This window comes from Sabethes cyaneus, chromosome 3 (genome assembly GCF_943734655.1).
Source record: "Sabethes cyaneus chromosome 3, idSabCyanKW18_F2, whole genome shotgun sequence".
NCBI classification, from domain to species: domain Eukaryota; kingdom Metazoa; phylum Arthropoda; class Insecta; order Diptera; family Culicidae; genus Sabethes; species Sabethes cyaneus.
In genome coordinates, this window is record NC_071355.1 from 68,204,153 (window position 1) to 68,219,859 (window position 15,707).

General features: G+C 43.5%; 2 protein-coding genes across 2 annotated transcripts; both read left to right on the plus strand.

Moving 5' to 3' along the window:
* Nucleotides 1-1,771: 1,771 nt before the first annotated feature.
* On the plus strand, nt 1,772-2,629 carry LOC128743603 (ATP synthase subunit s, mitochondrial). The gene is made up of 2 exons (XM_053840206.1): nt 1,772-1,867; nt 1,942-2,629. The coding sequence occupies exon 2, from the start codon at nt 1,945-1,947 to the stop codon at nt 2,536-2,538; it is 594 nt and encodes a 197-aa protein (XP_053696181.1). The 5' UTR covers nt 1,772-1,867; nt 1,942-1,944; the 3' UTR covers nt 2,539-2,629.
* Nucleotides 2,630-5,366: 2,737 nt separating this feature from the next.
* LOC128739672 (uncharacterized) lies at nt 5,367-9,053 on the plus strand. Its single transcript, XM_053835169.1, has one exon. It carries the CDS (start codon nt 5,367-5,369, stop codon nt 9,051-9,053), a length of 3,687 nt encoding a protein of 1,228 aa, XP_053691144.1.
* Nucleotides 9,054-15,707: the final 6,654 nt, after the last annotated feature.

Here is a 15,707-nt window from a genome sequence, read left to right on the forward strand (position 1 = left end):
TATGCACGGGAATGACACTTCCAATACCAACCTATACAAAAAAAACGTAGCCAACATAGAGCGGGCCCAAGCTGACAGCTTCATAGATGGGCTCAAGCTGACAACCGAGTCGGATGTATAAATTGTTAAATTTTGTTAGTTTTAGTTCGATTTTAGTCAAGGTTTTAGCATCACATAGCCAATTTCAGGCAGACAATTAATGCGAAATACGTGAAACTGTGAAAATGGTTAGATAAATTCGTTTTGTGAAATCGCTTTGCGTTTGCCGCCTTTTTCATGTGAGCAACGAAAATGTGACGTCATATCAGCCCCCTGGTTTTATGGGTTTTAAATATGTAAATACATTAACCTGTGAGCCATTAGATTAGAGCAACGCAGGTAAAACAATGGCAAGAGTAAATTAATAATTTCAATGGCCGGCGAGTATGAGCCTATCATCAAAGTAGTTGCTCAAGGACCAGACAGAATTATGCGTTCGTCATCGTTATTTTAGCAGTTTTCATCTTTGTTTTGATAGTTTTTATTAATGGTTCTCTTCTTAAAATACATTTATTTTTGTTTTAATACGATTGATACCATTATTAATGCTAATATTTTTGTTAATAGCCCATTCCAAAGTTACACACGAAAATCTGGCATCGCTGCCATCTCTTGTTTTGTTTTGTTTGTTTTTGTTTTGCCGGTGCAAAAATTGATCGGATTTTTGTTTAGTGATGTCCGATTTTTCCAGTTAATCGATTAGTTAATAATCGATTACTTTTTGGGCGGCCAATAATCGACATCGATTAATCGGCGCTATATAATCGATTAGTCGAAATAATCGATTGGTTATAACCTTTACGTCCCGATACCAAAAATAAGGATACTTGCAGATACACTTTCGGCTCTATCTCCATTGTTGTTCAATTGATTCATATGCAACTAACGTTAAAAGAACTCCATCAGATTGGTCGGTAAATAGCAACGGGATGGCAAGGTTGTCATCTCCCATATATTTGGGACCGTAACCGACATCACTGGCAATGGCATACGAAAAATGGCCTGTTCGCCCTAAGGCAATGTTAAATCGGGTAACAAAACTTGTTGCTGGCTGTACCAAATGATGGCAGTTTAAGATTATTTATGCAGTTTATGAATATTCTTGCGGATTGCGGTTTTGTAATATATTATACATCATATAATATTTTTCTGTTGAATGAGTGAAAATACGACAACAGTTTATCCAGTTTTGGTGAAAGTGGAATGAAAATAGATGTTCGTTATGCTGAAATTCTAGCGTGCCACACCGTTGGTAAATAGCAGGTTTTTTCCTTGAGCTATTTTCTTTTCAGCTGGATACCAGGCTTAAGACTTGACCCCTATTTATCGACAGGCTTCACATCAGTATTATTAAAGGGCTATTAGGACAATTACGAAGCTAGTGCAACAACTCTACTGATTCTATCTAGGAGCATCGCCTAGCCGAGATTTGAACATACGAATACGACGACCAGTTTGTTAGATCAGCATCGTACCTCGAAACCAACTAAGCGAAACCAACTAACTGGCTAATCGCATGTGGTTAATTTAGTAGCTAAGCGCCAGCCACTGTAATAAATTAAATTTGTTAGAAATTGTTAAATAATAAAATTTTAAAAAATCCGGCATAATCGATCGACCAGGTAATCGATTATCTAATAATCGGAACATAAAGCAATCGATTAAAAATTATTCGATTATTTTAACAGATAATCGATTAGTTCGATTAATCGAGAAGTAATCGGACATCACTATTTTTGTTTCCTTGCTCTTGCTTTGCGAATGTTTGCGATCAAATTCTCAGGTTTAAATTAGTGGTAAACATTCTAAATCCGTGATTATAAAATTAGTAAGTCTCATCATTGTAAGATGCACTATATCATTTGAGTATCCATTGAAAAACAATGTGAATATTAATTACAGAACATGATTGCCTTACAAGTTATACGCTGCTCCGTGACCGGACGAGCAACGGTGCCGCGGCCGACATGGTCTGGCAATCGTAACTTTTGGGGCTGGGTCAACATGATGTTCAACCGAGTTGATGAGAAGCGCCTGAAAGTGGTAGGACCGGACCGTCTTTGTGCCGAGTGGTTACTGCGTAATGGAGCTAAAGTGAAATTCGTGAATGTCCCTCACGTACAACAACATTACAATTTGCTTCCGGAGGAAAGCGTTCGAACGCTGGTGGAAGAGCTGGACGGTACGGAATCGGGAATAATGCACATTGGATTCGACCATTTGAAGGGCTTGAAGCACCTGAGAAAGGTAAAGCTGCACAAATGTGTTTACTTGCAGGATCAAGCTTTGGCCAAATTGGCACTAGTGGCCGATACGCTCGAAGAACTAGAAGTGTCCAGTTGTAAAAATATAACAGACCACGGATTGCTATGTTTAAGAGAATTGAAGAAATTGAAACAACTAGTGACCTACGAGTTGCCATATGTAAAAGATTTAAAGTCTGTCGAGACGCAATTGAAGCAAGGTCTTCCAGAATGTAGATTGGATCTCAGACCATAGCGACACTTAGTACCAGTAAGAAAGGATACTCATTGAATATTACAGTGAAGAGTCTTCAAAACAACAGGTAATTTATTTGTTATATTGAAACCGCTAGTCAATAAATTGGTATTTTAAAATGAATTGAACACCTGAAATATTTACAAATTGGACCTATATAGTTGTGATGATATTTTGCCTTATCCTGGATAAAACCTCTTGATGGAACAAAGCCCTTTATATTGTTTCATTATAGTTCCTTTATAGTGTTCCGCTATCTAGATAGTCTATATAGAAACGATAAAGGATTATAAGGCAAACTAAACGCAAAATATAATTTGCGTTTATCGGTGACTATTGGTTCGGTTAATAATGTCCGGTCGCGGTCCGAAGTCAAACGGCAAAGCTAGTAAGAGTGGTCGGTCGGAAGCCAATGATAAGTTGGTTGATAACGGTGTCAATTCTGGTGATAAAAGTGGTGCTGTGGCTATGCGGGATGAACCGGAAGAAATTATCGAAGGGCAATCATGCAAGAGCTGCAGAAATCCAGATACGGAGAATATGGTGCAATGCGATACGTGTGACGGATGGCATCACTACGACTGCGTTGGAGTTACCGATGAAGTTGCGAACGAGAGCTGGAGTTGTACCAACTGCAAAACAGCAAAATGGATCCAGCAAACAAAGTCAACATCAAACGATAACTCAACGGCGCATGTTGTCGGCAGGAATCAGCACGTCCGCAATCGTGCTTCCTCGGTAAAGGAGGGCACCGCAACTCAACACCTATCAACAAAAGAGAGAATCGAATCTGCTCATTCAGACCCGGTAGCAGTATCCGATTCAAAGCGGCAGACGCGGCGGAATTTTCAGAAAGAGCAGCTTCTCGTACCGCAAGTAGAGGGTGTACCAGCCATCGAGTTGGAGAAGGCGCAATCAGAGATCTCGTGTACCTCATCTAAAAGGTCAGCGCGAGCCCGTGCTAAGTTGCAGTTGCAAAAACTACAGGAAGAGCAGGACTTTGAAAAGCAGCAAGCGGAGCGTCGACGTGTGGCAGAGCAACAAGAGGCGGAGAAGCATAAACAATTTTTAAATAAAAAGTATGAGATCCTGGAAGAACTGGCTAGTACCAAAGGATCGAGTCGCTGTTCCAATGGCAGTTTCTCTAAAAGTCGCGTAGAGGATTGGGTGTCCGCGGGGCATGCCCAAATAAATCCTGCCCAGGAGATGCAACCTGAACAATCTCAAATACAACGAGAGCCAGTGCAACAGCAGAATCGCATACGCTTCCAACCCGGGAAACCTCGTCAACGTGAAGAAATGCGTACCCCACTCCCTCCGTTAAATTCGGAAATAGGTTGTCGGTCGACCGAGGAGTGTTCACGATGCTTTAATCCCACCATACAACCACAGTCCACACAAATTCAGCCGAACCGGGCACAAATGCCCCCCATGAATTCAACGGCCCTGGGTAATCGACCCAGTAACACAGTAGGCCACGTCAATAGTACGATGGACGAAGATGCTCTGTTACACCATCTAAGCATTACCGATGAACAGCGGGAGGGGCAAGATCCGTTCCAGCTTTCTCGCTCCCAAATTGCCGCAAGGCAAGCAGTCTCAAGAGACTTACCCACGTTCTCCGGAAACCCGGAAGACTGGCCCATCTTCTTATCCATGCTAAATAGCACGACTGCTATGTGTGGATTTACAGAAGAGGAAAACATTGTGCGACTACAAAAGAGCCTGAAAGGGAAAGCATATGAAGCCGTCAAGTGCAGGTTAATGCATCCCGGGAATTTCAACGGAATAGTCGACACACTAAAAATGTTGTATGGTCAGCCGGAAATCATCGTACATTCGTTGATTGAAAAAATCAGTTGTCTGCCTGCTGTTCGTGAGGAGAAACTCGAGACTCTAGTCGATTTTGCAGTAAATGTACAGAACTTTTGTGCTACGGTCGAGTCGTGCGGCCTTGAGGAATATATGTTCAACGTGAGCCTACTGCATCAGCTCGTCGGCAAATTATCATCGAATATAAGACTTAGCTGGGCCCAATACCGGAGAACACAATCGAAGGTCAATTTAGCAACATTCAGTGCATGGTTATACTCCCTTGCGGAAGCCGCGAGTTCCGTTACGTTTCCTTACCAAGCGACACCAACACGAACTGAGGTTCGTAAAACCACCAAAAAAGAAACATACCTCAACGCGCATTCCGAAGCGAATTCAGAATATGAAACTGATCGAAGCGACAGTCTCAAACTACCAGAAGCTACCTTCTCAGCAAATGAAAGATGTCCCGTTTGCAAAGGAATCTGCAAATCAGTTGCCACATGTGAGCGGTATCAGGAGCTCTCCAGAGATTCCAAGTGGGCCGTAGTTCGAGAGTTTGTACTATGTCGAACTTGTCTCCGCAAACACAAGGGTAGTTGCAAGGCGAAGCCCTGCGGCAAAGACGGTTGCTCATTCCGGCACCACGAGCTGTTACACAATGATGCGACGGAACAGCTGAAAGGCACTGCAGCTAAAACCGAACACGAGCAATCTCCGCAGCCCAGTACTAGCAAGTCCGGCTGCAATACTCATCAAACAACCGCCAGTTCAGTACTGTTCCGTTACCTTCCAGTGGTGCTGTACGGAGACAAACGAGCAGTGCACACATACGCCTTCCTGGACGATGGATCGGCACTTACACTGCTAGACCAGGAGCTTGCCAATGAGCTGCAGCTAGACGGGACCGCCCTCTGTGTCTTCGGTGGACTGCAGGAACCGAGCGGCATGAAGCCGAATCTCGCATCTGTAATCTCCAAATTGCTGGTGTTACTGATAAAGACAGGAAGTTCCTCATGAATGGCGTCAGAACGGTGAAAGAGCTGTTGCTGCCACAGCAAACATTGAACATGGTTGAATTGTCGCAGTTGTATCCTCACCTTCGGGGTCTGCCGATCGATTCATATAGTAACGCTCGGCCGCGGATTCTCATAGGAATGAAGCACGCCAAGCTCAGTCTTGGCTTGAAGAACCGTGAAGGCGAGAGCGGTCACCCAATTGCCATAAAAACTCGACTCGGTTGGACGGTATGCGGAGGATGGGGCTCTGAAACCAATACGAGTCTACACCACTACACATTCCACATTTGTCCTTGTGATAAGAAGACTGATGACGAGCTACACCAAGCCATGAAGGAATACTTCGCACTAGATAGCCTCGGAGTGGCCAAATCTGAGAAGCCGCTTTTGTCCGTGGAAGATGAGCGGGCACTATCAATGCTTCAAGCGTTGACCCGCTATAAACGTGGCCGATATGAGACCGGTTTACTGTGGCGGTACGATGACACCCGACTACCCGACAGTCGTGCAATGGCGTTGCGGCGATTTCAGTGCCTGAAGAAGCGAATGGAGAAGGATCCGGGAATGGCAAGAACACTGCAAGCGAAGATCAGTGACTACGTGGAGAAAGGCTACATTCGAAAGCTCACCACTGAAGAGGTCAACCAGAAAACGCAAAGACGCTGGTACTTGCCGATCTTTCCCGTTACCAACCCAAACAAGCCTGGGAAAGTGCGGATTGTGTGGGATGCCGCGGCTATCGCCTACGGAACATCCCTGAACTCAGCGTTGCTGAAAGGACCAGACCTATTACGCTCACTCCTTGCGATTTTACTTCAGTTCCGAGAGCGGCGCATCGGACTGTCCGGTGATATACGTGAAATGTTTCACCAGGTGCTAATCCGACCCGAAGATCAACCGTGCCAGTGTTTCTTCTGGATGAACGAGAACGGAGAGATGGCGGTGTACGTGATGCGAGTGATGACATTCGGGGCATGCTGCTCTCCAAGCACTGCTCAGTTCGTGAAAAACACGAATGCTGAAAGTTTTGCGGACAAGTACCCCGCTGCTTGCGAAGCTATCATCAAATCCCACTATGTCGATGATATGCTAGTTAGCGTGGATACCGAAGAACAAGCCATCGTGTTTGCAAAGGACGTTAGGTACGTCCATGAGCAGGGCGGCTTCGAAATCAGAAACTGGGTAAGCAACTCGAAGAAGGTGCTCACCGCGCTGCAGGAAATCGACACCGAAGAGAAGTGTCTCGACCTGTCTCCAGAGCTGGCCACAGAGAAGGTATTAGGTATGTGGTGGAACACTACCGACGATGTCTTTACATATAAGGTGGGTTGGAACCGCTACGATGCGCCTCTGCTGGAAGGTCAACGACGCCCCACAAAGCGAGAGGTGCTGCGTGTCCTAATGACCATCTTCGACCCGCTTGGTTTGGTCTCCCACTTTCTTTCGTTCCTGAAGATTCTCCTCCAAGAAATCTGGCGATCCGGCGTGCAGTGGGACGAAGAAATCGACGACAACGCGTACACAAAGTGGCAACTATGGTTGCAAGTTCTACCCCGGCTTGAACATGTTCGCGTTCCTCGGTGCTACAACTCCGGATATCCCCCAGAGAAGGCCGACGATGTACAGCTACACACGATGGTCGACGCCAGCGAGAACGGTATGGCCGCCGCCTGCTATCTACGATTCAGCAATTGCGGAACCATAATTTGCTCCATCGTCGCTGCTAAATCGAGAGTCGCACCACTAAAATTTACGTCGATCCCTAGAATGGAACTAGCTGCTGCAGTCCTTGGGGCCCGCTTAGCGCGCACCGTGGAAGAAACACTGTCTTTCCGAATCTACAGAAAAGTATACTGGTCCGATTCCAGAGATGTTCTTTGCTGGATCAATTCTGACCATCGTCGCTACAGTCCATACGTGGGCCATCGGATTAGTGAGATCATCGAAATATCAGAACCGCGCGAATGGAGGTGGGTGCCGAGCAAGTTAAACTGCGCCGACGATGCCACTAAGTGGAGTAGTTTACCAGACATGTCTTCCGATCATCGCTGGTTTAAAGGAGCCGACTTTCTCTGGCGCGCGGAAGAAAATTGGCCACCAATACCAACCATGAGTGGATCAACTGATATCGAACTGCGCCCTTCGTTTCTGGCTGTTCATACACTGTCAGAGCCTGTCATCGATGTCAGCAATTATTCAAACTGGCAGAGACTCGTTAAAATTACTGCCCTTCTTCATCGCTTCGTTTACAACTGCCGCCTTAAACATGCCAAGATATTGATTCGCACGGGACCACTTACAGCAAGTGAACTGCTCATCGCCGAGCGCTCGCTTATACGGCTCGGTCAACGGGAAATGTACCCTGACGAGATCGCTGCCCTCCAGAAAATCCAAAATTCGGACTCAAGCACAAACACCGTTTTGAAAACAAGCCCACTCTACCAACTAACACCATGGTTAGACGAATACGGAGTTATGCGCATGCGGACGCGTATTGCTGCCTGTCAGTACGCCACTAATGACGCAAAGCAGCCGGTTATTCTACACCAAAAACATCACACCACCACTCTACTAATAGCACACTACCACCTCAAATACCATCACCAAAACCATGAAACCGTCATAAACGAAATACGGCAGAAGTACCACATCGCTCATCTCCGCGCCCGTTACCAGCAAGTCAGGAAGGCCTGCCAACGGTGCAAGAACCAGCACGTTTCGCCTAGTCCACCGTTCATGGCCGATCTTCCACCAGCTCGCCTTGCTGCCTTCTCACGACCGTTCACTCATACGGGGATGGACTACTTCGGGCCGATCGAGGTCGTCGTGGGGCGAAGAATCGAAAAGCGTTGGGGAATGTTAGCCACCTGCCTGACGGTGCGAGCAATCCACATCGAGGTTGTGTATTCGCTAAGCACAAGCTCATGCATAATGGCGATTCGCAATTTCATTAACCGCCGCGGCACCCCGCAAAGAATATACAGTGACCGTGGCACAAACTTCGTGGGTGCAAATCGAGAGCTGAGGCAGCTCAACGACGCACTCAATCAACAGGAGCTGATGAAAGAGTTTGCTAGGAATGGTATAGAATGGACGTTCAACCCACCACTATCGCCGCACATGGGCGGCAGCTGGGAGCGACTCATCCGCACCGTTAAAAATAACCTGGTGACAGTCTGCTCCGTGAAAAGACCATCCGACGAAGTCCTTCGCAACCTGCTATCGGAAGTAGAAAACACCGTTAACTCACGTCCACTGACACACGTGCCGATAGACGAGGATTCGGGCCCGGCGCTTACGCCGAATGATTTCTTGCTCGGCTCGTCCAATGGCTCGAAACCGCTTAGTATTCTCGACGACAGCGGTGCCATCCTTCGGCAGAATTGGTGCACGTCGCAGGTTCTAGCGAACCAGTTCTGGAAACGCTGGGTATCGGATTACCTGCCTGAGATTACTCGCCGCACTAAGTGGTTTCGTCACTCGAAACCGATCGCTGTAGGCGACATAGTTGTCATCACCGATAATAGCATGCCCCGTAACTGCTGGCCGAAAGGAAAGATCATCAATACTAAGGTTAGCAAGGATGGTCAGGTTCGTTGTGCAACAGTGAGAACAGCTAATGGAGTTTACGAGCGTCCGACATCGAAGCTCGCCGTGCTAGACGTCCGGTGCGACGGAGAGTAAGCCAACCTGGGGTTGGCGTACCCTGGGGGGAGTGTTGGCCACACTGGCCTTTCCGCACCTTCCATCAACCCATTGGTCGCGGATGCTGGAGAAATGTTGACAGTATCTTTCAACGGTGAGTCAGCATCATTCCAGCTTTGTTGACAAATATTCTAAAAGTGCTTAAAGCTAGTTTATTCCTATTTACTATAAACTATTGGTGAAACTTATAAATTAAACCTAATATTGTGCTTATACTTGGATTCTAGTGCTAACTCTAATCTTTAATCCTAACTAACTGGTAAGGTTGAAATAACTTAAGATTAACTTAAAGCTAACTAAAAATAATCTTAAAATAGGTAACCTACGCTTACCATAAATTCTATGCTCAAAGCATTCATACAGAAGCCGCTACGACTGGTGAGAGTTTAAACCAAAATATGTAATAAATATTTCAACTATTCTTTTCTCTCTTTTTTTTTTATTCTATATTTATATTTTCTTTATATATAAAAAAAAAAAAGAGAGAAAAGAATAGTTGAAATATTTATTACATATTTTGGTTTAAACTCTCACCAGTCGTAGCGGCTTCTGTATGAATGCTTTGAGCATAGAATTTATGGTAAGCGTAGGTTACCTATTTTAAGATTATTTTTAGTTAGCTTTAAGTTAATCTTAAGTTATTTCAACCTTACCAGTTAGTTAGGATTACAGATTAGAGTTAGCACTAGAATCCAAGTATAAGCACAATATTAGGTTTAATTTATAAGTTTCACCAATAGTTTATAGTAAATAGGAATAAACTAGCTTTAAGCACTTTTAGAATATTTGTCAACAAAGCTGGAATGATGCTGACTCACCGTTGAAAGATACTGTCAACATTTCTCCAGCATCCGCGACCAATGGGTTGATGGAAGGTGCGGAAAGGCCAGTGTGGCCAACAGACGTCATAAACTAAAGTTTGTTTATAGCGAGTCATACTGACTTTTTGAATGAGCTTGGTACAGAAGAGAAAGTTTTGAAGAAACGGCGGTGCTCATTTCACTGAAAATCGAACATAACGGACATAGCCCGAGGGTCCCAATAATTTACATACATATGTTTTTCGTTTAAATTATCAAACGGGAGTTTACAAAAATGCAAATTTCTCAATCTTACCTAACTTACTAGTACCACAAAACCGTCAAAGTTTGAATTCTTTGAAAACTGCAAACCACAAATCTACCGGCGGTGCTGTTCTGCTAGCTGTCCGTCGTAGATTGGAAGCGAGAGCTACCATGAATAACTCGTGGAACTGCGTGGAGCAGGTTTGAACAGCCCTCAAGCTGAGGGATCGCTTATTTTTTCTATGTGCCAATACCTTTCCAAGCGGCACGTTTTTTGAAATTTTGCGGAAAATTGTTACTGCGAAGCAACTACTACTCCTAGAACATATTTGCCTATTATAAATCGAAGTGTAACTATTCAGCTAACATTGCCCAACTTTTGCACATTGTAGGTTGCATGAACAATCCTAGGTAAAAAATAGCAAAAACCTACACAATTGCGTAGGTCGGGACCTAAAGTGTTATAGGTACATCGCACCTGATTGTGTTCGCGAAACCGATCTGATTGATACTCGATGCCAGTCAGTTTACTCAAGTTATGAGGTACGTTTTGCCACTTGATGATATATTCCGATTGGGCGACTTCAAACTATCAGTTTATCCGCCCATTTACGTTATTCTCTATCCTGATTCTGAAAACTCTACGGTCCATGAAAAGGCAATGAATCTTCTTTACAACCATAGTGCTGTTACAGCACTGCTGTATTGCTTTATCAAGTCAACCATGTCAATCGGAACAACCATTCCTTAGACATCTGCTTCGTGGGCTTACAGGACAAGGCCCCATTCATCTCAGCCGCTCCATGTCCGTTATGGGGGGACCCTACTCTGGAAGGTCGAAAAATAATGGACTTTCGCGAATTTTTCTCGCATGTTGCAATTATAGTTAAGTGTTGGGGTATTTTGGTTATAGGTTAAGCTATATTCGAACATGTATTTTCTGTTTTTTTAATGCCAGAATAGTGAATATTATGCTGGTGGCAGCTGGGCGCGTGGATGCTCTCTAGAAAATAGTTCCTTACTGGCGGTACGTACCGGGAACCAAGGGAGTATCGAAAAACGGATTTCAAGGATGATTTGGAAGCTTTAGATTGATACCTAAATTGTTACGTAGGGGTTTACAAGCTGAAAAAAAATTTCAGCCAATTCGGACCACTAGATTCTGAGATACACCTACCGCCAGTTGAAAAAGTATGGTTTCGAGAAAAACACGTTTAAAGTTTCGTCCAGCGATGCACTTCCCTTGAGGTGACCCCACTGTTTCTGCCATAACTTTCTAACGAGATCAGATATCAAAAAATCCTTTTGGCGTGACATTTCTGAAGGTATAAACCTGTCGAAAATGCAAAAAAAATAAAATTCGATTTTTCCGACTTTCCAGAGTGTGGTCCTTCCTTAATCAAGAGAGTTCCACACTATCCTCCTCTGATCATCTGCATTAAAGATAATCTTCGGGATCTCGATGAATGTCCAGCTGTTATTTCATATAACTTCCGTAAAGCTGATCAACAAATGGTCATCAATGATTTGTGGTCCAGTATTGACTGGGCAAACACACTTGATCCTACGCAGACTTTCACACATGTCTTGATATATGCAGGTACCGAAACGAAGTCCTCGCGGTACTTCTCATCTCTCTTGGCTTCCCAAGCGGAAGTCATACAAAAGAGCAGCATTATGATGATTCACGAAGTTTCGCATGCTTTCACTAAAACTTTACTATCCGAAGATAAACAATGTGTACTGGCGTGTCAGTCGCCAATGCTTTTCGCGGTATCAACGAAGAATGGAGCATCATCTAAAGTTTTTCAGGATATATGTCATTTCTTTTCCAAGAAGTTTGCAAGTGTTGTCACCAATGAGGTATATTAAGAGCGGACCGTGTTGTTTTAGCAGCCAACAGGGTCCCAATATTTGGTCAAATGCTGGGTGCTATTGATATCAATGTCGAGACGATTTCGAAGGTCGTAACTAGGCTTGTCCTGCACTCAGTGAACTTATTTTGCTTTTTTAACTGTAACACCTCAGCCAAGCAAAATTCGAAAATATGATGTATGAGGCATTTATAGAGTAAAATATTATCCATAAAATTGCTGAACTAAGTATTGCTCTATCTTTAGTATTTACGGCACACTCTCAGTTCACATTGGCACCAACCCCATTGGGTGCACCAAGGTGCGATCCCAGTGTAAACTGGGAGTGCGCCGTAAATACTAAAGATAGAGCAATACTTAGTTCAGCAATCTTATTACTCTATTTTATCTTATTTTACTCTATAAGTGCCCCATATATAACATTTTCGAATTTTGCTTGGCTGTGGTGTTACAGTTAAAAAAGCAAAATAAGTTCACTGAGTGCAGGACAAGCCTGGTCAGGACCATACTGAAGTCGTCCTTCAATCGTGGACCGAACGGAGTTCCTTCCGTGTCCCTGAAGAGACATATATGTTACTGACACCGTTGCTCCGTTTATTTCGAATGTTCATCTCCAGTAGAATTTTGCCGAGTAGCATTTTGACGTGTTGAAAATTTGCACATATGTTTCCTATACATAAAAAAGGAAGTAAAGGACAACTATCGAGGCATCGCATCACTGAGTGCAGTCTCGAAACTATTTGAGCTGGTTGTCATGGAACCTCTACTTTCTCACTGTAAGAAATATCTTAGTGCTGGCTAACATGGCTTCACATCCCAGAGCTCTACTAATCTGCTGTGTCTTACATCATACATAACGGAAGATATGGCAAAACGAGCTTAAACAGATCTTTTATACACCGATCTGTCGGCAGCCTTTGACAAGGTAAGCAATAACGCCATCACAATTGCAAAACTACATGGACTAAGTGTTAGCGATAACCTTTTGCAATGGTTTCGCTCATATTTCACCGACCGGCAGTTGGAGATTATCGGTCCGATAACTATCCAGCTTTGTCAGGTATACCACAAGGAAGCCACCTAGGCCCTTTGATTTTTCTGCTTTCTTTCAGCGACGTTAATTTGGCCATTAAGGGTCCACGATTCTCGTATGCAAATGATCTGAAAATGTACTTCTGAATCCGCTCGATTGACGATTGTCACTTTTTTCAAAATCAACTCGAGGGCTTTGCCACTTAGTGCGACGTGAATTGTATGATAGTGAACCCGTAAAGTGCTCAGCAATCACATTTTCCCGAAAGAAAGATCTGATCCTGTTTCGTTAAGAGCTCAAAGGCACTCCAAAGGTGCTTCGCATATCAAAGACTTAGGTGTTATCTTGGATTCGCAGTTAACGTACAAGCATCATATCTCGTATGTTGTCGCTAAAGCCCCAAGGATTCGCGAAAAATGTCTCGCTTTTTTCGCATTATCTTTAGGACCGCTGGTGCGGTCAGTTCTGGAATACTGTTCGTTCAAAAGTACAACAATAACGCTGAGAGAATCGAGTCCGTTCAGCGTCGATTAGACTTAGATTCGCTTTGCGCAAGCTGCCATTGGGCTACCCATTCCATTTTCCCATCTATGAGAGCCACTGTCAGTTGATCGATCTAGAACCTCTCCGTGTTCGTAGCGCTACCTCCAGAGCACCGCTTATTGTGGATAGCATACATGGGAGAATTGACTACCCCGCGCTGTTGGGATAGATTAACATAAATGTTCAACCACGAACAATGCGCTGGGGAACAATACAATTGTGAGATTGCCACCTTGTTGCACTAATAACTGCATGAACGGCCCATTAGCGGTCTGCAGCAGGCCTTCAATCAAGTGTCGTCGTTATTCGACTTCCATCATCTACCACGACCCGATCAACCACTCGTGAAATTCCTTTGCAATTCTTTATGCTAAAATAAAGCATTGTGACGATAAATCTTTACGTTTAATTTTCAATAATATCGATAGGTACGAATATTTGAACACCTTCATAGATCGACACTCGCATTTAAGACATTTTCTTTGTCAGTTTTGATAAAAATCATTAAAGATAGTATACTAAATTTAGTTCAGTATGGAGGTGTTGCAAAACCTTAAATTTTCATTTATTTTTATCTGAGCTTCCCAAGAGTAATCGTAGATCTGAGAATTAAAGCTACAGTTTAGATATTGCATGAGTTCGAAACTTACCCGAGCCGAAGGCGAAAACAAAAAAAAACGTGTAAAGATTCAAAACAAATTTCCGACAGAAATTGATATTCATTTTCAAAGAAGACGATTGATATCGATATTTTGGTGAAGATCTTTATTAAGGATACTTTAATATCCTATCAAAGTTGACTGTAGAAATTATTTTTTAAAATGGTAATGATCGCCACCGATTCTCTCTATTGGTGTCTTTAAAGATTGATTTATCGAAAAAAAGAAACACGAAAAAATGGTTTCCCGGGGACGGATACTACTCGGAAGATTCGCTTGCTTTTTTCGGGCGAGGCAAATCACGACGAATATACAATTATTTTATGATCTATGTGTACACGTCTGTCTGATAGCATTTTACTCACTTGATTCGATTTGACTGTTTATACGTTAACCTGACAATCATTGGGGCTAATTCGAGCCTATTGATTAATAACAATAAACAAATAAACCATTCAAGAGCACATCGAAATGCTGTTTCCAATACCTGGCTACCTTCGATGTTTCGGTAAACTGTTACCCTCCTTGTCGTTGCACATAACATGATCCTCCTAGCCTCCGCTTCTCAGTGTGCGAGACAACACGTTTGTTAATTCAGCCGCTCGCTTTGGGTCAAACGCTGTGTTAAGCCAGTCCTAGTATGGAACCTACGTAGACGCTCACTACGTTGAGGAAATGTACCTGCCGTTTTTCAGTGGACTCACTGCTAAGAAAGAACCCCCACGCGACACTCCAAACGGGTAAGATTGTTCCTAATTCCAATAATCAGTATTCGCATGAATATCCCTTTTCGTGTCAGAGGGTGAGCATGCGACCTTGTTTTCCTGATCTCTGGTTGCTCTGGTTGACTGAGGTTGCAAATATAAATGCGAAAATGGCTGTTCGAATCCACTGTTTCGATATGAAACCTTTTAATTGCGAAGACAAAGTTTTTCTGAAAGTTGGAAATAATGGTTTACATTGCCTGTTTTTGAAAAAGGTCACCAGCAAAGTTTGGGTGCACTTGCCTTAAGAATGGAGCGAATCAACGAGTCAATTGTCTACGAACATCTGTAGTTTCGTGCAAAAAGCTACATTTCCATCTCGCAACATGAATTTTATCGATGTCGATCAGTGGCAACTAATTTAGTGGAATTTACCTCGCATCCAGCTGTTAGAATACAGGAAAATTGATGAGCTAGTACTTCGATCCTATTGACTCTTACAGCCTCTCCCTCCCAGTTGGGATTCCAATATGTGACGACTGGTTTGTCAGATCCGTTTCGTACTTCGAGGCCAACCAAGAGGCTTTGATATATTTATGTTTTAACAACATATTTTCCGTCGTCAATGCATCCTAATATTGATTGTGTAGAACGTTAAGAGAATAATATGTAATTCATTCACTAGCTGGTTCGGTGTGTTTAGAGAAAACAGAAATCGATTAAGTATTTCACCAACAACTTTATTAGTGTTCCCCT

Coding starts and splice junctions, on each gene's coding strand:
- LOC128743603 (XM_053840206.1), top strand. CDS start 1,945: ATGATTGCCTTACAAGTTATACGCTGCTCCGTGACCGGACGAGCAACG.
- LOC128739672 (XM_053835169.1), top strand. CDS start 5,367: ATGAATGGCGTCAGAACGGTGAAAGAGCTGTTGCTGCCACAGCAAACA.